This window comes from Leopardus geoffroyi, chromosome A3, assembly GCF_018350155.1.
Source record: "Leopardus geoffroyi isolate Oge1 chromosome A3, O.geoffroyi_Oge1_pat1.0, whole genome shotgun sequence".
NCBI lineage: Eukaryota > Metazoa > Chordata > Mammalia > Carnivora > Felidae > Leopardus > Leopardus geoffroyi.
In genome coordinates, this window is record NC_059336.1 from 25,201,845 (window position 1) to 25,225,807 (window position 23,963).

The following is a 23,963-nucleotide window of genomic DNA, read 5'->3' on the forward strand; positions in this document are numbered from 1 at the left end:
ACTTGGTGCCACCTAATTCAGCAACCATCCCTCCTTCTTTCTTCCTAACAGAGAATAATGGGCTCACAGGAGGCTCCACCCCCAGCCCAACGGGAGGATCCGGATTGGACCCTTTTGTCCAGTCCCAGATTCCTTTTATACACTTTCCCAGACTCCTTTACGACAAGAAATGACCATGCAACAGTTGTGGCTCAGGAGATAGAAGGATAGTTTGTGTGGAGTCATCTGGGAAAGGTTTGCCTCCTGTTAACATGGGCAGACACAAAAGAAAATCTGGCTAGTGCTGATCCTCCTTCTAGATCCTGAGTGTGTGATGAAAGGCCATCTAATGATCAAGAGGTAGCAAGCCCGATAAGGAAAAGCTAATGTATGGAGGGTGGCAGAGCAGAAGGACACAACGATCCTGGTTCTTGAGGACGTGGTTGAGGCACTACCTCCAACCCAGACTCCCCCAGTGCCCTTCCACCCAACCCTCCACCAACCCAAGACTTCTTGTCCTGAGACTACTAGAATCCAGCTCTCTTGAGGGCAGCGACTTTGTTGCATGCACTCTCCCTGCCTTGAACAGTGCCTGGCACACAGTAGGTGCTAAGTATTTGTTGAGTAAGTTTTGAATGGTAAGTAGATGACTTTAAGGTTTACACCAGTCATCTGAGTCATCTGTTAGCTTGTAGCCAATGAATCTTGACATAGTAGGACTGAGAACCTCCTGAGAGCAGGAGAGACTAAGCATGACTGAACACTACCCCACAGGCCTGCCACAGCCCACATCTAAGAGGAATAAGCAGCTCTTTCTCAGAGGAGCTCCAAACACTGTCCTGGACCTGGGTTCAGGCCTGCCAGAGCTGGAGGGTTGGGTCTGTGAGTTCCCCTCATCCAGACCTGGGGTCAGAAGCCCCTGAGGCAACTAATGAGAAGCTTAAGAATATCCACTCTGGATTTCCCACACCAAAGGACATCCAGGAGCTACACCAACTGCAGGGTGAGAAGGTGGAAGCTGGCAGCAAGTGTTGCCACTAGATTCTTCTTGAAATGGAAAGAACGAACTTCTGAGAATAGCCAGACCCACCCTCCATACAAGTCATGAATTTTCAAGCCACTGTGGTCAAGTCTCAATCCTAAGTGTGGCAGCCAGGGAAGATGAGAAATGAGGAGGCAGGCACAGGGCATCAGCAACTTCACAAATAGGACCTCTGATGATCTAGTCCCGGCCCCTTGTTTCACAGATGGGAAAATGAGATCCAGGGAAGTGGGCAACTTGCCCCACTGTACCCAGTGAGCAATGGCAGTGTTTGTGAACTCAGGTTGATTTTAATCTTAAGAGGTTTAGGGACGGGCATTAGAGAAGGGATCCTCTCAAATTCTGCCAATTGGCATTCAGAATTAAGAACAAATATGCATAGGTCCAATTTTTTTAAAGTTTTTTTTTTTTTTTTTTAATTTTTTTTTTTTCAACGTTTATTTATTTTTGGGACAGAGAGAGACAGAGCATGAACCGGGGAGGGGCAGAGAGAGAGGGAGACACAGAATCGGAAACAGGCTCCAGGCTCTGAGCCATCAGCCCAGAGCCCGACGCGGGGCTCGAACTCACGGACCGCGAGATCGTGACCTGGCTGAAGTCGGACGCTTAACCAACTGCGCCACCCAGGCGCCCCTAAAGTTTATTTTTGAGAAAGAGAGAGAGCGAGAGGGGGAGGGGCAGAGGAAGAGGGAGAAAGAGAATCCCAAGCAGGCTCTGCACTGTCAGCATGAAGCCCAATGTGGGGTTCAAACTCATGAGCTGTGAGATCACAACCTGAGCCAAAATCAAGAGTCAGATGTTTAACCGACTAAGGCACCCAGACGCCCCAGGTCCGCTTTTCTGAAGAAGAAGGTCCACAGTGTTTGTCAGATTCTCTAGGGGGTATAAGACTAAAGAAAGGTAGAGAGAATGGAAGAGGCCAGGCCAGGGTCACATGGTGAGTCACTGCAAACCTGAGACTACCACTTGTGTCCTAGATTCTTAGTCACTGCCCTACGCTTTCTCTCCATGGGAAAGGCCATTTTCTTCAGTGCACCAATGTACCAGATTGGTTCAATAAACCAATGCACCAGGTAGGACTAGTCAGTGGGAAGACCATGGTTTCCAAAAGGTGGAGGCTCTGCTGTCCTGCTGGCATTGCTCATGGACACTAACAGAGAAGAACTAGGAAAGAACATGGAACTACACGAGAACCATTCACTCCTGAGCTGTGCCCAGACGATCCCTGAGCAAGATGAAGGCCACGGATCCATGGCATCCAGAACGTAAATGCATTTCCAGTAAGACGTACTCTGTTCTTTGGTTCTGATTGTTGATGCACGTCATGCTCAAGTCTTGTATATGCTTCCACAGGCTCCACTGGATACCGTGCTAGCCTTGAAAGAGTCAACTCCCAAAGCAAATGACAGATTGATTGAACACAACAGCAAAGTATGAAAATTAATTGAGATATTTAATAGACAGTGCAAACCATAATTTCATCTGAATATAAATGTATGCACATGTTTCCAATGAGTTATCTATCAGTTATCACAAACAGCAACAAGGACCTTAGAGCTATGTTAGAAAAATGTATATAGCTGGAATTTAACTCTACAATCTCACTTGCTCTCAAGAACACCATTCATTTCAAATCAGTGTCACAAACTCCAAAAAACCAGGGGAGTACGAGTGAGGGGTGGGCAGAGTGGTAAACACAGGGGCCAGTATACAGGTGATGGACAGAAATACAGCTCTCAAGGAACCCAAATCAGATGCATTATTACAGCTAAGGACAAGGAAAAGCCTATGGCTTTAAAAAACGACTCTTCTGCCAGTACCATACAAGTCTCACAGAGATGTGCGACGAGTCAACTGACTTAAAAGGACAGAGGCTACATTTTCAGATCATTTCAACTGCACACGGTCGACCCTTTCCATTGAGGTTCAGCAGTGGAGTTAGCGTAGTCCAGAAGCTCAATGTTGGATTTGCAAATACAGTTTATTTTACAGAAATTCAACATTATAAACAGCAGGCACCTCCCACCCACCCCCCGCCCCCCACCCCCCTCCCCATCCCGCTGGGTGCAGACCATGCTATGCAGAGAGTGAGCAGTGATGTGGCCCTACTGCTTTGGAGGGAGATTCAGGAGCGATGGAACCTGCCTGCACCATGTCCTGCCTGCCCCACACGCGCACATGCCTGCCCGCTGCACAGGCCACCAGAGTCTGTCTGGGCCCAGCCCGCATTGGACCAGTTAAATGGATCCAGCCCAGTTCTCCAATTCCTTCATGTCGTCCTCTTCTTCTTCCTTCTTCTTGGCTGTGTAAAGAGAGAAAGGGCTACTTAGAAGCTGGTTACAGTGCTCTCAACACATTCTGGCTGGGTGCCAGGGCTGTGCCACATCATGTCTACAAAACAGCCCTGCCCTCACACCCAGCCTTGTGGCCAAGCTATCAGCAGACTGTTTCTCTGTGCCTGAAAGCTGCAGCATAAAACTCCTGATAACAGGCATACCAGCTCCCAGCACCTCCCCTCCACCAGCACTGAGGCCAGGCAAAACAAGAAGGATTCTACACTGAGAGTCTGTCAGAATTCAGGTGAGGCTTCCATCCAGAGCATTCAAGGAAGAACCCCAGAGGAGATCTAATCCTTGCCAGCACTCCCCCTCCATATTAAGTGGCTGAACCACCTCTCCACACCCACTAGTGCCCCTTAAACAGTGTGTGGATGCGGACCCCCTTTGCCTGAACCCACCACAGGCTGCTGACTCAACTTGAGGGACCATTTCTTCTCTGTATGTGGGAGGTAAGAGGACAACAGCCTGGTTACACTGCTCCCTGGGTTCTCCCTCCATGACAAATCAAACTGCTATATCTTTTCTAGAAGTCTGGTGTGGAATATTTCTACCAAGGGTGAAAAATGGAGGAGGGAGGGGGAAGAAGGAGCAGGCAGAAGAAAACGAAGGTTTTATAGAACCAGGTCTCTAAAAAAAGCCAAAGAAGTTTCCTTCCCACAGTGGCTGCCTCTGAGGCCCTAAGTTTTTATAGGTGTGCACAGAACAGGCTATTAGACGGAGTAAGAGCTGTCCTGGAATTAAACTCTCACATCTTCTTCCAGTGCCTAGAGCTTTGTCTTGTTTGGTGACATAGGAAAAATCATTCTGGAATAATAGTTCTCAACTGGGGGTGACCCCCACATACTCTGCAGGAGACATATGGCAGTATGGAGACATTTCTGGTTGTCACACCTTGGAGAGGACAGAGCCCAGGGGTGCTGCATAAACATCCACAGTGCATAAAACAACCCCCTTCCCCCAACCCAAAGAATTACCTGACTGTGTTAATAGTGCCGAGGTTAAAAAACCCTGTTCTAGAGAAAAACTAGGAAAACACAGGTGACGTTGTCTCTATGGCCGTCAGAACAGATTTTATGTGGTTCTCAATCCTGGGCAAACTCAGGACCCAAACTGACACCACCACATGGCATCAGGGATATGTCATGACTGGGTAAGAAGTACTCACTGGGTTTTGATGGTAAGGTTATAGAGGGAACATTTGGTAGAGGGACTGTTTCGGGTCCACTGATTTCCAGCAAATTCTTGTCTAGCTCCTCCTGTTCTAGTTCTTCTAATTCTGCCATGAGCTCATCCTGGTAAAAGGAAACACAAGAGTGAGAGAGATGTCCCTGGGAATCCTAGCCCCTGCAGCAGTACCTCTTTCCTGATGGCTCAGGGGACACACACCCCTTCGAAGGTCAGAAGAGAGATGAACTCCAGGTCCACACTCTGTGATTCAAACCCTAAACATGGTTCTACTGGTGAAGCTAACACACCAGCAAGCAGTTATGGAGTCTATATCCAGGGTCCTGCACTAGCTGTCAGCATTTTGAGGGAAGGGATTATACACTTGATCTTAGCCAAAAGGCCGAGAAGCGATTCAGAGAAGGGATCGTGTATTTTCATTCCTATTTCTTTATCTCAGAACTGGGCACACTCCATGAATGTTCAGGAATACTTGCTGAATTGAAAATGACTTGACTAGTCCATCAAATTTTAGTCTGATAACATGAAAACCCTGGTGCTGGGAGCCACAGGTGAAAGCCAAAGGCTGTACTGTCAGCTACACCGCGGGAATCAGCATGAAGAGGTCCAGTGGAGAGGACCTCACCTTCAGTGGCCTCAAATCTAACACAGAACGAAATACCTTCAACAGGGCCTGTTATTGGATTTTAGAAAGCTAAGAGACCCAAGATCCCAATTGCTACAGCAGAAACCAGCAGGTGGCCGAGTTCCAGATGGATCCCTCAGGGGTCAGATATAAATGCTCCTTCCTTGGCTTCATCTTTACCTCAAATCAGAGTTGCCTGAGGGCAAATCCTGTACCAGGGAATGGTCACCTCAGTTGCCACAGCTCTGAGCCTAGGGTCCACCACGAAAGGTGTAAGATAATTATTTACTGAAACCAATTACTGACCTGAAGCCTGCTGAGGAGTCCCTATGAAGGTTCCTCTACTCAACCTAAACTTCTGCACCAAAGAGTGAAAGCATCTCTAAAAATCCAGAATTAGGGAGAGTTAATACCATGCCCTGTTTATGTCCAAGTCTCTGGAGGGATGAGAACTGGTGATTTCCAAACCACATACACCCTACTGGAGAGCCTTCAACAGCACATCAAAAGGTGGCTTGGGTGTCATTTGTGGAACTTGTGAGAACTGCATGAAACCACTCACCTCATCAAACTCTTCTCCAAATCCTACAGGTTTTGAAATAGCTGTTGAAATCTCCTCTGCAAGTTCTTGCTGGTCAGCAATATCTTGCATTAACTCATCAACTTTATCGATGTCCCTTCAAACGAGATGGACAGACATAATATTAGACATTCAGTCTGTGTGAAGAGGGCCTACGAGGCAGGAAGAGAAACCCCACTGCACACAATCTGCTTCCTAGCGCTACCCTCTATACCCGCTACAATTATTCCCTGTGAGGAATTACTTCTTTGTCTTTATTGTCTTCCTCCCCCTTTTAAAAGAGAGAAGCACAGAATCAAGAGGATGGAAGTATTCTTAGACATCATCTACTCCCAACACCCTAAGGAAATAAGGCTTAGCAAAGGTAGATGCCACATTCACGATCTCTCATGTAAGCTAGTAATAAACATGTCAAATGAGACTACAGGACTTTAACTCCTGGGCCAATAAGCTCTTCTTCAAGCTCAAGGGCAACTCTAACACCGCACAGGGGGAGATAAAATCACAAATCATAAAATATAGCTGTGTCACTTGACAGTTCCTCCCCATCTACTCAAATCCACTTATGAGCCTCCACCGGGCTCCAAAAGAAAGGCAAACATATAGAATTATTTTCTATATACTATCAATCTTATAAATAAACAATCAATATAATAAACACACACATATTTCAAAGTATGCATAGTGGTTCACTGGGACGTGCTCTCTGCTGGGCATCTTGGAGAACATAGAAATTTTTTTTAATGTTTTATTTATTTTTGAGAGAGAGACAGAGCATGAGTTGGGGAGGGGCAGAGAGGGAGGAAGACACAGAATCCAAAGTAGGCTCCAGGCTCTGAGCTGTCAGCACAGAGCCTGATGTGGGGCTTGAACTCACAAACCGTGAGATCATGACCTGAGCCAAAGTCAGACGCTTAACTGACTGAGCCACCCAGGTGCCCCAATACTTCACTTATTTAAAGGCTACTTTTCCTGCAACCCCACATTTCTAGAGCAGAGATCAGCAGACTTTTTCCATAAAGGACCAAAGAGCAAGTATCTCAGAATTTGTGGGCCATACAAACTCTGTCACAAACCTGCTGTATACCACAAAAGCAGCCAAATAGACAGTATGTAACTTAATGGGCACAACTGTGTTCCAATAAAACTTTATTTACTAAAATAGGTGGCAGGCCCATAGGAGGCATCTTGCCAAACCCTGTTCTAGAACATGGCTAAGTACCCCAAGGAAGTAAAAAAGGGCTTCAAGTACCCAAATATATGATCCAAGTCCAAGCACTGCAACAAATGCAGAATTTTGTTCATGGGAGAGGCTCTCATTTGGAGTCTAGTGTTACTCTGGCCTTTAATTACAACTATAACAAGGGTGGCTATCTAGTTTCTTAGGCCACTGTATGTGAGAAGTAGCCACATAAGGGAAGGATTGCTCAGGTCAAGAACATCGTTTTTACAGATATATTTTTTTAAATTTTTTTTTTTTCAACATTTATTTATTTTTGGGACAGAGAGAGACAGAGCATGAACGGGGGAGGGGCAGAGAGAGAGGGAGACACAGAATCGGAAACAGGCTCCAGGCTCTGAGCCATCAGCCCAGAGCCTGACGCGGGGGGACCGCGAGATCATGACCTGGCTGAAGTCGGACGCTTAACCGACTGCGCCACCCAGGCGCCCCCAGATATATTTTTTAAAGTAATCTCTAGACCTAACATGGGGCTCAAGCTCACAACCCAGAGATCAAGAGTTGCATGCTCAACTGAGCCCAAGAACATTGTTAATATGACAGCCAAAGACAGAGCAAGGGGGGAGCCAGAAAATTCCATCGAAGGCAGATGTAAAAACAGAGAGAACCAAAGTCCTCAGAAGCACCAATCTTTTCAGGATCCCTACAGCATCAGGAAAAAGCCCTGGACAGCGATTCTAATCCCAGTTCTATCCAAGCTCACATATAACCCGGGGCAAGTCACTTCCCCTCTCTGGGACACAGCGTCCCCCTTGATAATCAGAGGCCTGGGCAAGAGGACTTTCTAAGGACCTTTCCAGCAAGAAACTCTGCTCATCACAGTTAACTCTGAATTACTCAGAAATACAGTTTCATTCCATGTGATCTGCTTCTATAGGCAACAGGATACAGGATCCATTTTAGGAGTTCCAAAAAAGAATGCAAATTAATACAAATTCAGATGTTTGAATGGGTAAGTCAAGGGGTTGCCTAAGGCCTTGTCCTGGGATTGAGGCATTCCAGGGCCAGCACTGCCCTGCCACATGGTGCCCACCCCACCAGTGGGTGACCACGTACATGTTGTCGTGTGCAGCCTTCATGGCCTTGGCAGCATAGCCCATGTTCTTGAGCACCTCCGTGTTGGTATTGGCGTTCTCCAGGGCCTCTCGCTGAAACTCAATGGTTGATAGTGTGCCGTCGATCTGCGCCAGCTGCTTTTCGTACCTCTTCTTGCGCTTCAGTGCCTGGAGGGCAGCTGCATGGGGGGAGAAAACAGGGTTTCAGAGAGCCCAGATCAGAATATCTTCGAGTTCACTTGAGTCTTCTCCCTAATTATAGTAGATGCACCTCAGTTGCTGCTTTCACTATAACACAGGGTTAATAATCTCTTCTATGCAAAGAGCACATTCAATTTTCTAAAAAAAACTATACAAAATTCACATACTTCAAAATGCAGCAAAGCACACAAGCAAAAGTTCACACTGTGTAACCACACCCCCACAAATCAAAGAATGGAGAGGCACCCAGATGGAGGCTGCGTTTTGAGGCCATACTGCCTTAGGTTCAAACCCCAGCTCACAGACTTAGGTGAGCTACTGTGCCTCCCTGATAGGTTCACTGTGAGGAGTAAATGAGATAATATATGTAAACACCTAGCACAACATTAAACAGAACGGACACCCAGAAAACACCACTTCTAATTATTATAAAGCAGCTTTTAAAGTATCATTTTATGCTAACTAAATTATAAAAACAATAAATAATTACTATACTAAATACTGGATCAGTTGGGGTTAAAATGCTCTCTCACGCATAGCTGACAACTGTAAATTGATACACTGCTTCTGAAAAGCAACATGGCAACATATAACAATAGCCATAATGATGTTCCTGCCCTATGACCCAGTAATTTCCTTCTGGAAATGTATTCAACAAAAGCAAAAATCCTCATGCCTAAAGATGGTTACTATAGCATTCTCTATCACAGAAAACAAAACACAACTAAAATAAAAAGACCGAACTCCCTATCAGGGACAAATCTAGAGTCTGACCATTTGGTCAAGTCAATGTCATCATCTGTCTATGCCTCCTGGCATGTCTATGCTTCTGTCTACGCATCTGTCTATGCTTCCTGGATCATTGGTTCCTGGATCCAGTCAGGGTTAGCAATTTGACCAGGTGCATTTGCGGCAGAGCAAGAGCCAAAAGCACATCTCCCTACTCTCAACCCGGGTTTTGTTCCCCTTACTGTCTCCCTGCTTTCCACCAGAAAGTATCTTTAGTATACATCTTAGATGGTTATCAAAGCCAGAAAGAAGGCTCACCACAGACTTAAACATAAGAAATGGGCTGGGTCCGGGAAGCTGCCCAGCCCTACCTTGGCCTGGACAGTGCTAGCCTTAGACACATACGGACACACATATTATGCACCCACACACACACTCCCCATGTCCCTGAGTTCCAGACCACAACCATCTCTGGCGGGCTCTCAGAGACATGCAACTGCCCTCCCTACAGGGCTGTGGTTTCTCCACATGTCACATGAATAGGTTCCATGCTCCTTTCACTCATGCTCCCTGTTAGCCTAGGATTACATCCTTAAAACCATTTGCCAAGGGAAAATGCCCTTGGCCTGCACATAAGCAGTCCATACTTCCTCTAAAAGCAGCAAACAAAACCACCAGGAAAATTCCTCCAGCCAAAGCATAAAGCAGGCTAATGAAAAACGGCAAAAAATCTGAAGAACAATGAAATGTGCCTACTTAAAAGCTGACAAATGGGGCGCCTGGGTGGCTCAGTCGTTTAAACGTCTGACTTCAGCTCAGGTCATGATCTCACGGTTCATGAGTTTGAGCCCTGTGTCGGGGTCTGTGCTGACAGCTCAGAGCCTGGAGCCTGCTTTGGATTCTGTGTCTCCCTCTCTCTCTGCCCCTCCCCCCCATGTGCATGCCCTCCCTCTCAAAAATAAACATTAAAAACAAAATGCTGACAAGCCATTCAACCTATTTCCCTTGATTCCTGTGTGAATGGCCTATGACTTCAAGTCATACCCAGGTGTCCCCAAGACTCCTCTGAATGAACCCCTTCAGCTGCTAATACTAAGTCATACATGCTATAAAAGTACCTCACAAAACGGCAACTCTTTAAGGTAGAAATGACCACCCTCTGGGGCACCTGGGTGGCTCAGTGGATTGAGCGTCCAACTTCGGCTCAGGGCTCAGGTCACGATCTTGCAGTTTGTGAGTTCAAGCTCCACGTCAGGCTCTGCGCTGAGCCGTCAGCACAGAGCCTGGAGCCTGCTTCAGATTCTGTCTCCCCTTCTCTCTATCCCTCCCATACTCATGCTCTGTCTCTCTCTGTTTCTCAATAATAAATAAACGTTAAAAAAAAAAAAAGACCACCCTTTTTAGCCGACGAGGAAACTAAGGTTCAAACTCAGGTTACCTGGTAGTAAGTGACATAAGAGATTAAGGCAAGTGCGGAACTCCAAAGTCCATGCTTTGCCATTCTGTTGCACCTCGCATTTAATGAAAAAGGTAGGATCCTGCCCTGGAGGAGTCATCTAGTCCGGCAAAGAGTGTCAAGGAGACCGTGGAAACACAGAAGAGGGAGTGCAAATCCAACCACACCATTCCTTTGCTTAAAAACCCTCAACATCTACCTGTACCCAGAAGACAAAGCCTCCATGTGATTTAATGTAGCCGGTAAGATCCTGCAAGGGACTGGGGTTCTCACCACAGGTCAGGTTCTGGGAGCCCTTTGCCACTGAACATCACGACAGAGGGAAGATCTCCTGGTATGTAAGTGCTCAGGGCCCGGAGCTGTTTCCTTGTGTTTTCCTTAGTGCCATGCTGCCTTTCCACAGAAACTCGGACACATTCTAATCAACAAATGATTCTCAAACCTTCTCAGACCACAGATGCCTCTTTCCCAGGTCCACCTCAGCCATCCCCATCACCCATGGAATACCCCAGCCTATAAAAACTTGTCTGCCATGTTCATGAGTAAAGTGAACAAGGTTGTCTGACTGGCTGCTGTGTGGTAAGTAAACAAGATGGTTGTGGCAGTGCTGGCCACCTTCTTACTTAACAAAGAGATTGGAGCTGAGAAAGGTGAAGCGACTCATCCAAGTCACACTGCTATTTTGCGTGGAGGGGAGGGTTCAACCACTGGTCTGCATAAACCCCAAGGCCTCTGCTCTGCCCACACAGGCTCAGAATGATGGCAAGTGACACTGGGACAGTTCTTAAGCATGAACAATGAGATGACACATCTGCCTTGCTTTTCGGTGCTCTGAGTATAGCAGAGGCCTTGATTTTATACAGTCAGCTACATTCTGATTTTTTTGTTTTGTTTTCAGTTTAAAAACAAATTTCTTCTTCTTCTTCTTTTTTTTTAATGAACTCTTGTATTGAGGGCTGACTTTCAACAGATGGCAGCGAGGGAGCTGTTGTGCTACATACAAAACCCCAACCCAGAAAGAAGCAGGTGGTCCATGAATGGTTTAGCACCAACTTCCCCATACATTCTGATTTTTTTTTTTTAATTTTTTACGTTTATTTATTTTTGAGAGACAGAGCATGAGCAGTGGAGGAGCAGAGAGAGAGGGAGACACAGAATCCGAAGCAGGCTCCAGGCTCTGAGCTGTCAGCACAGAACCTGATGCTGGGCTCAAATCCACAAACTGTGAGATTGTGACTGAGCCGAAGTTGGACACTTAATTAACCAACTGAGCCACCCAGGCGCCCCACATTCTGATTTTTAAAATCAAATTTATTCTTTCCCTATTAACATCACAGATTTAGAACTGCTTTAACTTTTTTTCTACTATATTTTCAATTGGCATTGACTTCTTACATGCTAATCTTACATTTCTCTGATCTCCACCCTACTTCTAAACTTCTCTAAGCGATAAATGATATGGAAGCAAATACCCAAACATACCAGGGAGGTAAGCAAGGGTCCCCCCATGAATGAAATGTTTATATTTTTCATGTTTACAGACCAGCACAGTGGCTAGTACATAGTAAGTGTTTCATACATATTAAACCGAATCTCTAATTTCATCTGTATTTAAATTTTTCATGTATTTTATGCAAGGTTCTTCATGTGTGATGCACCCACATTTTATCACTTGTGTACTTCTGACTCAAAGGAGAAATGATAACGTCTCATCGAAACACTGGCTAAAATGACCATTTGGCAGGATTCTTTCCCTATATTCCTCCTGCAGGAACTTCTATAATCACATGCCCTACCCTCTCTTCTCACGGAAAAGTGTGTCCTGAGACTGGAAAAAAGGCCTGAGCAGAGCCTTGCTCTCCAGGGTTCCCATTCTGCCTGCAGGGTTCACACAGTCTCTTCCTCTCCATGTAGCAAACTCTCCAGGATGGTGTCTGGCAGGACATTTGATTTATATATCCCAATCTAATCCTGTGTGTACCTCTCAACCAGTTAAAAATTTCAAAGAGAAGGGGTACTTAATTCATTTTCTCCCTTCATACATAGTTCATGAGTAAAGTAATCTTGAAATTAGACATGGGGTCACCATTTGGGCTACAAGATATATAAACATAAATATTCACAGCACTTAAACTACTCTGTATCTTAGAAACAGTGTGGCACAGTGGTGAAGTATAACTTAGGCCAAATTAAAGGAGCAAAGTGCCACTTTTCCTGCACAGTTACACTTAAAAGTAAAATATCATCCATCCCAACCTTATTTCTGACCACAGAAACTTACTTTTTTTTTTCTCCTTTTTTCCCAAATGTTTATTTACTTGGAGAGAGAGAGAGAAAGAGAGTGTGTGCCTGCATGAGCAGGTGAGGGGCAGAGAGAGAGGGAGAGAGAGAATCCCAAACATGCTCCACAATGTCAGCACAGAGCCCAATGTGGGGCTCAATCTCACGAACAGTGAGATCATGACCTGAGCCAAAACCAGGAGTTGGAGGCTTAACCAACTGAGCCACCCAGGTGCCCCCAGAAATTTACTTCTATAAGTAGCCAAAGTTTAAAGGGCCAAACCCCATGTTTTACATAAATATATGCTGGCTCTTAATGTCTTACTTTATATGTCTCTAAATTCCTAACGGTTGGGTTAAAAAACAAAAACAAGAACAGTACTGGGTTCTCATTACAAGAAAAAACAAACAACTGTGTGAGGTGATGGATATTAAACTTATCGTGGTAACCATTTCACAATACACACATACATCAAATCATTATGTTGTATACCTAAAACTGATACAATGTTAAGTCAATTATATCTCAATAAAATGGGGGGTAAAGGGGAAAAAAAGTACTGGGTTAACAAGGAGTTTATCTAAACCAAATAAAGAGGTGTCCAAAGAAATCCCTTTTCTGCCAAAGAACCCTAGCGTCATTCATAAGTACAGCAGCTTTAACGACTAAAATCTAGGGGCACCTGACTGGCTCAGTTGGTGGAGAATGTGACTCTTGATCTCAAGATCGAGAGTTCAAGCCCCACAATGGATGTGGAGCCTACTTAAAATAAAACAAAATTTTAAGAACAACACAACAAACAACTAAAATCTAACTCAGGCCAATAGAAGTTAAAGAGGTTGCTTTTAGATGGAAAAAAATAGTCCTTGGAATCTCCATATTTAATTATGCCTTTGCCGGTTCCAAGAGAGTAATTACAGCAGCAATTACAGAATCTAATAACCAGCTTTATTGGCTCTGAAAGCTGAAGCAAAAACAACTCCAACCATGTTGAAATAAACATTGGTCTCCAGACAGTTGCTTCATTAGACACTCTAAACAGCTATTTGGAGGAAAAATACAGAAGAGATACCCTATGAAAGAGAGCAGTTGAAAATGCATTCACCCAGGACTGGAAACTCCTTCTGTAAGGCACCTGCTGGTGACAGTACAGAAACCATTTTCGGAGAACACATCAATTCAATACAACTAGATAGGATGCTCCTTTCTCTTAGGCAAAGGCAGATCTGACTTCTCTTTGAAGAGTTGCTAAGGAGGGCAAGTTTGCCTGCTCTGATCTGGGGGCATTCAATATAGGGGCCATGAGCCCAGGGCATCTCCACAGATGCTAAAAAGTCGTAACTGTATGCTTAGTGACTAATACAGAGAGATTTAGGCAATGGCTGGAAGGAGGGCCTACTAATAACCTCTCACTGAATGAATGAATGATGGTGTCTACAGTCCTTTCAAAGACCCAAGATTCCACATCTGAATTCATCAAGCAAAAGATACATGGACTAGGAGGGAAGGAGGAGAGTGCAGTTCCTTTCCCACTCTCAGCATGAACTACACAGCAAACACAAACATACTCCAGAGGACACCTACACACAGATGCAACACTAAGTGGGAATTCTGAAGAACACTCAGCAGTCTGATCATGGCAGGGCTACTGGCAGGCAGGCAGCTAAGTGAAGCTGAGGGAGCCCTGCTTTGCCTGCCTCCAGCCATCATTCAGATGCTCCCTGCTCATCATGCCCATGAGTAAAGCCTCAGTTGTTCAGGATACCCTCAGCCAAGAAAACCACATCTGGCCTTTAAGCCACTAGTCATGGCTGGGGTTACCTGTCATCTACCCTGTGTATGTGGGCAAGAAAAGACCCAAAGTCAAAACAACCCAGTTGATCACCAATGTCAAAGAAAGCCATCCTCCTGCAGGGATGGTTATCAGTAAGCATCCCGCACCCCATGGCATCAGATGTCCCACCAAACCCGACCAAATGAGTTCCAACTTTGGCATCAAAAGGGGGAAGGCTGCATGCTTGAAGAACTCACAGAAATACTTATGTCCAACCTGTCTCATTAGAGAACTGAGAAAAAATGATGCCCAGAAAAGGTGACACAGCTTGTCAGGATCATATAGGGAATTAAAGAAAGAACCAGAACCCAGGTCTGCAGCCAGGGCTCTTTCTACCACCTTGACTCTCTTATCTCCAAATCAAGTTGCTACAAGTAAACCAGCAGTTTCCCCACCATAAGGAAAACAATCTCCTAATGGTCTTCCATCCAATTTCCAAATTCTGCCCTTTGCAAACCTCATTTAAAAGCTCATGCTGGGGGCACCTGCCTGGCTCAGTCGGTAGAGCACACAACTCGATCTCAGGGTTGTGAGTGTGAACCCCATCTCGGGTGTAGAGATTAAAAATAAAATCTTGAAAAATAAATAAAGCTACCAATATTCTCTCCTAAGTCCCCAGTTAGAAGAAAAAGAAAAATTAATGGAAAAAAGGTGTAACATCTTCCTGGTTCCAGAATATTTCCCCTACATGGATGCTGTGGATCCTGTCCACAGCTGCAGAAAAAGGGGCCTGGATGGGCTCTCATTTTTCTACCCTGTATCGAAGTGGCAGGAATAGCAATAGCCTGGGTCTACAGGGGCTACAGAAAGGTCTCAGAAACCCAAATGTGCCTTTAAGCCCAAACAGAGGCTGTTTTGTGTTCATCATCATCACTCAATATCTCAGGCTCACCTGTGAAAAAGAGGGCCACATCCTGCAAAAGCCTTGGAATGTTGTATTTATTAAGCCCACACGGCTAGAGTACAGGCGAGAGGTACAGGCAGCATTTTTCAGAGCAGCCTCCTTCTCTGTGATGTATCTCCCCATTCCCCTAATTTGCTCTCCGTGGCCTGGAGCTAATGCACTCCATTTAGAGATGGTAAAATAAGTACTTGTGCATGACCAGGAAAGTGGAGTCTGAAACCCTGCTGACTTCATCAGCAAACACACAGGGAGTACAGTACTCACTGCAAGGAAAAATCCTAGAGAGACAGAAAGAAGCCCCTTATCTGCTTAACAGGACAAAGATAAAAGAAATAAGTCCCCCAATCAACAATCTAACAGAGTATCAAATTGTTCCAAATCATTTAAACAGCACATAGAAAATATGTTCTGCAAAAGTCAGATAAAGGCAGGATAAGACACCTTCAAACAAGCTTAGGAAATGCTGGGTCATGTCAAGTTAACATGGTCATTTAGAGAGTCTAGCAGTTCAGCTGTAAGTTTCAGTTCCATTATCAAGTAAACTCTGAGCAAATTACTGAATTTCACTAATCCTCAGATAATAATATTCATCTCATAGAATCACTGTGAGGATTAAAATGAGATATGTTTGTGAAGCACTTGGCACAGGGCCAGACATGCCAAGTGCTTAATAAGTGGTCATTGGTATTATTCTTAACTGCAGGAATTCTCAGAGCCTGTTTTAACAGAAAGAGAACCACCACGATCACCACCTACTCCCCCCCTCCAAAAAAAAGGATAGCTTGGGGAAAAAAAAATTTAAAACCACCTTGATTACTTAGCCAACATAAGCTTCATCATCCTTGGTCCTGGTTGATGTGTAGTGGCAAGGGGCACAAAGAAAAGACTGTGAGGCTTGGTGGCAGAATCCTGGCTCTGACGCTGGACTGCAGTAAGTAATTTCACCTCTCAAGTTATTTCACCTCTTCATCAAATGGAAAATGGATAACACTACCCCAAAGATGAATGAGAAAGATAATCTCTCTGAAAATACTCAATAAATGCGAGCATTCTCCATCTTGCTCATTTCTTTAAATTTCTGCCTCTCTCTCCTTGCCTATGCCTGACATTCTCTCGGGGGAATCTCTGTATCTTCTTTTCTCTATCCTGTTCCTCCCCTTAGCCCAGTGCGTCTCTCCAAGAAAGGGTTGCAGCTGTGGATCAGTGAGCAAAATATAATAGAGAGCAGCAGCTAACATTTATAAGTGGCTTCCTGGGTGCCAGGCACCATGACTGGTGCTTTACATGTTCACTGGATCCTCCCAAGAACCCTATAAAGTAGGTACTGTTATTGCCCCATTGACCGATATGAAAATTGAGGTTCAAAGAGTTTAACACCTGCCAAGTCATATGGTTACACAGTGAGAGGCCTGAGATCAATGCCAGGCTGCCTATCTGCAAAGTGTGTTCTTACTCCATGGAGAACATCTATCTACCCTGCACTGAGAAGGCAGGTGGCCTGCTTTTGCCTGAGCCTGGGGATCTGAGAGCCTCCTGTGCCTTCCCCACACAACAGATTCCACAAGCTAGTAGCCTGGCACCAAAGGCATCCAGAGGCAGCTCAGTCTGCCCAGAAACACTTGACTAATTGGTAATCCATGAGGGTAGGCAGTAAAAGCCTTTGGCTGAAAAGACAATTTTTTTTTTTCCTACTGGATTTTAAATTGGTTAAAGGTACATGTGCTAAAGTCCAACCATTTTATTAGCTCCTCTGCATTTAGGTTGGCAATTCTACATAAATGGGGAGATTGTAATGAGTAGTTTTTCTGTTTTAAAGAATATCTGCTTCGGGGTGCCTGGGTGGCTCAGTTGATTGAGCGTCTGACTTCGGCTTAGGCCATGATCTCACAGTTTATGAGTTTGAGCCCAACATCAGGCTCTCTTGCAACATGGAGCCTGCTTTGGATCCTCTGTCTCCCTCTATCTCTGCCCCTCCCCTATTCACATGTGCTCTCTCTCTCTCTCTCAAAAATAAATAAACATTAAAAAAAAAAAAGAATATCTTTTCCCTCATGCCTGCCCTGTGTCTTCCCTAGACCACAAGCTCCTAAAGAGTGGAACCTACACTTCTGTGCCCCTAATAGCACTGACACAAGGAAAAGAGATGGGGGTACTTCATCATGCCCAACTTTGCCCTGTCATTTCTTCTGAGGCCAGTGGGCTCTGCCCTCTGTCCTCTCACCCCATAATATCCTCTAGATCTTTTCCCCAGAACCTAAAATGACCTTCCCTCTATATTCTAGAAGACTCAGGGACCATAGCTATAAGAACTTGGTAAAGTTTCTCAAACTTCTGTCACTTGCTTATGTTTTTTTTCCTGTATTAACTCCCAGTGGAGTGCCTAGAACTTTATTTGTATTTATTTTATTTTATTTTTTAAAGTAATTTCTTTTTTTAATTTTTTAAAACGTGTATTTATATTTGAGAGACAGAGAGAAACAGAGCATGAGCAGGGGAGGGGCAGTAATTTCTATACCCAACATGGGGCTCAAACTCACAACCCCAAGGCACCCCATGATGCTTAGAACTTTAAATTTTTCTCTTTTTTTATGTTTATTTATTTTTGAGAGGCAGAGTGTGAGCGGGGGAGGGGCAGAGAGAGAGGGAGACACAGAATCCAAAGCAGGCTCCAGGCTCTGAGCTGTCAGCACAGAGCCCAACACAGGGCTCAAACCCATGAACCGTGAGATCATGACCTGAGTTGAAGTCGGCCGCTTAACCAACTGAGCCACCTAGGCGCCCCAATGCCTAGAAATTTAAAACCAGAGTCCAGGGGCCTGTTTAAGTGACAGTGAGCCTAGGACCTCCCCTTGTGACTACATCTGAGGGGAAGTAGCAGAGACTCAGAGTAAGCAATAGACTGTTCCAGACTAGGTCAGTGGGAGTAGCCTAGGCCATAAGCAAGAAGAAAAGATGGCCAAGGGAAGTCCACCCAGGGTAGCAGTGCAAAGGCCTGTGAGGCTGCTCCCTTTTGTTCCAAAAAGGGCAGCTGATGGCTTTTCAGGGTCTGCTGCAGCTGGGTTCAATTCAGGCAGGAAGAAGCCCCATTTCAGTTCCCAGACACAGCAAACATCCAGAGAGTAACTCTTGTGACTGGGTAACTCAGGGCCAGATGGGGGTACTAGGATCCCAGGAAGGAAAGTGATCTGCCTTTAGTTATTGAGGGCCACAGTCAGGCAGCCTGTGCTTTGGGATCCTAGGTCAAGGTTCTTTTCTGTATGCTGGTCAGGGCACAGAATTTTATTTAAGCAGCTGTCAGAAATGGAAACTGAGTACCAATGCAGCCCACAGATATGTCTTAGTTGTCCCATGTCTTAATACATAAATTTGAATGTTACATATTTCACACAAATATCCAGATTTTTGGCTTCCTTTCGATACTGCAATTTTTCTGGCAACAATCCAACATAACTAAGTAGCAGCTATCCTTTTAGAAAGGGCACACACTCTCTAGTTCACCTCGGTGCTCACCACTTTCCACTAACATATACATGGCCATGTTATTCATATACATGTCCTGACTACCCCATAACACTAGACATTCATCTTAGGTCTGGAAGAAACAGTTACGAGTTATCTGGAACAATCCCTTACCTTCAGGCAGTTAAGGTTATTCCTAATCTAAAGACAGGCAACCAAAGGTTCAACAACTTGTTCAAAGTCACAAAGTTAGAGGTAATGGCTAAAAAGAATCCAAGCCAGGTACCCTGTCCCCTGGGACAGTGCTCCTTCCACTACTCTTGAGAAGACTTATGTCTAGACAGAACCTGGAACATGGGTACTGTGATCATGGATCTAGCTTCTAGATCTAAATCTGCCATGATCAAATTATGTCCCTGAGCAATGCCCCTTTTAGGGCTCAGACTCTTCATCAAGGACATAAGAAGAATGGATTAAATGCTTCTTCTAAGGTGTTCCTCCAGCTCTAACAATATATGAACCTATATAGTTCTGAAATTTCTAGTAATTGATTAAAACAAATAAAAAGGTTTCTTCTGATTGACCCTGTGTGATCTTGAAACTGTAATTAACATCAATATTCTCCATTTCCTGAGTATTTTGCATAATGAAGTTTTCTCTGTCCAATAAAATTAGCAGTATTTCTTTCAACTGGTTTCACAAACTGTGCTAGAAAAATCAGAGACTCCTTCTGGCATCTGAACTCAGCTGCTCCAGCTGGGGAGAGGAAGTCAGCATTCATATTCAACAACTGGCCACAAATGTCATTCATACACATCATTCAGGAAGAAGAGGTAATTACAGTTAGAATGTAAAGCCAGAAGCCCTCACTCTCCATTTCTTTGTAAGTTCTGGCACTGCTGACATCCTTTCTCTGAAATGGCTCTCTCCTGTCAGTCTTAGAAGATACCCTAGAGGGGCACCTGGGTGACTCAGTCAGTTAAGCGTCTGACTCTTGATTTTGGCTCAGGTCATGATCCCATGGGTCATGAGTTCAAGCCCCATGTTGGGCTCTGTGATGACAGTGTGAAGCCTGCTTGAGATTCTCTCTCTCTTCCTTTTCTCTCTGCCCCTTAATCCTCTCTCTCTCTCAAAATAAATATAAATAAACTTAAAAAAAAAAAAGATACCCTAGAGGGTCTCTGGCTCCCATAATCATTTATTCTTGGGTTTTTCTGGATCCTTTCTCTCCTCTTCTCAATTCCAAATGGGTGGATGGACCTCGAACCTTGATCCTGAGTTCTTTATACACACACTTGAGCTAACACCTGTTCACAGCCTTGTATTTTACTCCTTCATTTAATCCTCACAATAAGGAATTAGTCTTAGTCCATTTATAGATAAGGAGATTTAAGCTGGAGAGATTAAGTAACTTGTTAACCTCTCAATGCTTGTGAATAACTGGCAGAGTCAGGATCCAAATCCATATTCCTTCTGCTTCCAGCCAAGATAAAATGGTAGGGACTACCTAAAACTTAACCTCCTACTTAAGAAAAATGAAACGATTTTCAAGACACAGGGTATCAGGTAAAAAAAGGTCAGTGATCCCTGAGATGGGAAATAAACTAGGTGACAACTCCCCTAGTTTATTGCTTTGAGAGTTTCCTAGGCCTCTGTGCAGGGAGAGAAACCAGACAGAGTCTGGCAGGCTTCCAGACTTGACGAGATAGAGCTAAGAGTCTAGAAAGACCAAAGTGGCTAGAGTTCACAGGAGACACAGTACCAGAGAAGACAAAGCTGGAAGGGGGAGAGAGGGGAGAAGGGAGAGAGAAAGAGAACACAAAACACAAACTCTTGGAGATCTGTAGAGAGCCCTCTCAAGTATTCAGCAAAATACTGATCAGTGATCAGGCAAAGAACCACTCAAAAGGATTAGAGAGAACAGTATCAGGTGCTCACATGGGGCTGGTTATAGTACCTGCTCCTCAGCCATACTGGAAAACCTCACAATTCATGGGGCTTTGGGTAGAGTATTCAGAAAGGTCTTGTCTTGGGGCTCCTGGGTGGCTCAGTTGGTTAAGCTTCTGACTCTTGACTTCGGCTCAGGTAATGATCTCAAGGCTCATGAGTTTGAGTCTCACGTTGGGCTCCACACTGACAGTGCATAACCTGTCTAGGATTCTCTCTCTCCCCTTCTCTCTGCCCCTCCCCCGCTCCCTCTTTTTCTCTCTCTCTCTCAAAATAAACTTTAAATTTTTTTTTTTTTTGGTCAAGGTTTATTTATTTTTGGGACAGAGAGAGACAGAGCACGAACGGGGGAGGGGCAGAGAGAGGGAGACACAGAATCGGAAACAGGCTCCAGGCTCTGAGCCATCAGCCCAGAGCCCGACGCGGGGCTCGAACTCCCGGACCGCGAGATCGTGACCTGGCTGAAGTCGGACGCTTAACCGACTGCGCCACCCAGGCGCCCCAAAATAAACTTTAAAAAAAGAAAAAAATATGGGGCGCATGGGTGGCTCAGTTGGTTAAGCATCCAACTTCAGCTCAGGTCATGATCTTGTGGTTTGTGGGTTCGAGTCCCACGTAGGGCTCTGCGCTGACAGCTCAGAGCCTAGAGCCTGCTTCAGATTCTGTGTCTTCCTCAATCTCTCTCTGCCCCTCCCCTGCTTGTGCTCTCTTTCAAAAATAAATAAACATTTAAGAAAAAAAAAAAAAGAAGAAGAAGAAGGGTCTGTCTTGTCTGAGTGGTGGGAAATAAATAGCCCTGCTTTGGTCCCACCAAATAAATTTTAAAAGCAAGACCCAAAAACACAAATTGTTACCAACAAAATGAACTATGCCCAAACAAAGCTTAAGAATATTTACAGTGTGGTGCCTGGGTGGCTCACTCAGTTGAGCATCCTACTTCGGCTCAGGTCATGATCTCATGGTTCCTGGGTTCGAGCCCCATGTCAGGCTCTGCACTGACAGTGCAGACAGAGCCTGCTTGGGATTCTCTCTCCCTCTCTTTCTCTTTGCCCTTCCTCCACGCTCTCTCAAAAATAAACAAACATTAAAAGAAAAGAGTCTCTTAAAAAGAAAGATATTTTTTTAAAAAAAGAATATTTATAGGAATACAGAAATATCCAATACCCAGTAAGGTAAAATTTCCATTTGACATCTGATAAAATTAGCCAGAAGGAAAATGATACCAGACGAAAATACAGCCCTATACAGAGGTATGAGGAGCACCAGAAAGAATAAATACATAAACATATACAGCTTTCTAATTAATTAATTTAAAAAGATTATATTGGGGCGCCTGGGTGGCGCAGTCGGTTAAGCGTCCGACTTCAGCCAGGTCACGATCTCGCGGTCCGTGAGTTCGAGCCCCGCGTCCGGCTCTGGGCTGATGGCTCAGAGCCTGGAGCCTGTTTCCGATTCTGTGTCTCCCTCTCTCTCTGCCCCTCCCCCGTTCGTGCTCTGTCTCTCTCTGTCCCAAAAAATAAATAAAGGTTGAAAAAAAAAAAATTTAAAAAGATTATATTAAGTAATCTCTACACCCAATGTGGGGCTCAAACCCACAACCCTGAGATCAGGAGTCGCACATTACACTGACTGAGCCAGCCAGGAACCCCACTTTTTAATTATTTAAATCTCTTTAAACAGAAAAACCAATAATGTAGTAAGGGGTTTATAACATATGTAAAACATATGACAGCAGTAGCACATAAGCCGGGGGAAGTGAGACTGTACCACTGTATGGTTCAGGTACTGTATGTAAGGCGATAGTATCACTTGAAAATAGAATATATAAGTCAAAGATGTATATTACAAACTCTAAAGTAAATATTAAAAATAACAAAGAATTACAGCTAATAAGCCAACAAAGGAGATAAATGGAATCAAGAGAAAAAAATGGTAGCAAAGAACAGATGAGACCAATTTTTAAAAAGAGCAAGATGGGGCGCCTGGGTGGAGCAGTCGGTTAAGCGTCCGACTTCAGCCAGGTCACGATCTCGCGGTCCGTGAGTTCGAGCCCCGCGTCGGGCTCTGGGCTGATGGCTCAGAGCCTGGAGCCTGTTTCCGATTCTGTGTCTCCCTCTCTCTCTGCCCCTCCCCCGTTCATGCTCTGTCTCTCTCTGTCCCAAAAATAAATAAACGTTGAAAAAAAAAAATTAAAAAAAAAAATAATAAAAAAAAATAAAAAGAGCAAGATGACGGATTTATATTTAGCCATATCAATAATCACATAAAATGTAACCATCTAAATACCTCAATTAACAGGCAGAAGTTGGGGCACCTGGGTGGCTCAGTCAGCTGAGCGTCTGACTCTTGATTTCAGCTCAGGTCATGATCCCAGGGTTTTGGGATTGAGCCCCATGTTGGGCTCCATGCTCAGTGTGAATTAGATTCTCTCTCTCCCTCTGCTCTTTCCCTCATTCTCTCTCTCTCTCTCTCTCTCTCTCAAATAAACAATGGGCGGTGGGGCAGTGGGCACCTGAGTGGCTCAGTCAACTGAGCATCTGACTTCAGCTCAGGTCATGATCTCATAGTTTATGAGTTGGAGCCCCACATCAGGTTCCCTGCTGTCAGCACAGAGCCCACTTCCAATCTTCTTGCCCTCCCCCACTCACACGCAAAAATAAACATTAAAAATAAATAAGTAAATTAAAAAAATTAAACAATAGGGTGCCTGGGTGGCTCAGTCAGTTAAGCATTGACTTCGGCTCAGGTCATGGTCTCGCAGTTCATGGGTTTGAGACCTACGTTGGGCTGTTTGCTGTCAGCATAGAGCCTGCTTCAGATCCTATGTCTCACTGTCTCTCTGCCCTTCCCCTGCTTGCGCACGCACACATGCACACTCTCTCTCTCAAAAATAAGCATTTAAAAAATAAACAATAAAAAGAAGTTTAATGTAAAAAAAAAAAAGCAGAAGTTACTGATTAGATTCAAATCCAACTACATGCTGCCAACAAAAAACACACTTCAAACATCAAGACAAATAAGTTAAAAGTAAAAGGATGGATCCCCAAAAAATTAAAAATAGAACTACTCTACAATCCAGCAACAGCACTACTAAGTATTTATCCAAG

The 23,963-nt window shown here is 44.6% G+C and overlaps 1 protein-coding gene across 1 annotated transcript in view; it reads right to left on the bottom strand.

The window, feature by feature from the left end:
* Positions 1-2,455: 2,455 nt before the first annotated feature.
* CHMP4B (charged multivesicular body protein 4B) overlaps positions 2,456-23,963 on the bottom strand; it is a 54,953-nt gene continuing 33,445 nt past the window's right edge. The window contains exons 2-5 of the mRNA XM_045444857.1: positions 8,047-8,224; positions 5,733-5,847; positions 4,526-4,652; positions 2,456-3,323 (exon numbers count right to left, since the gene is read on the bottom strand). Coding sequence (XP_045300813.1) covers positions 3,259-3,323; positions 4,526-4,652; positions 5,733-5,847; positions 8,047-8,224 — 485 coding nt within the window. The 3' untranslated portion in view covers positions 2,456-3,258. The remainder of the gene's footprint in view (positions 3,324-4,525; positions 4,653-5,732; positions 5,848-8,046; positions 8,225-23,963) is intronic.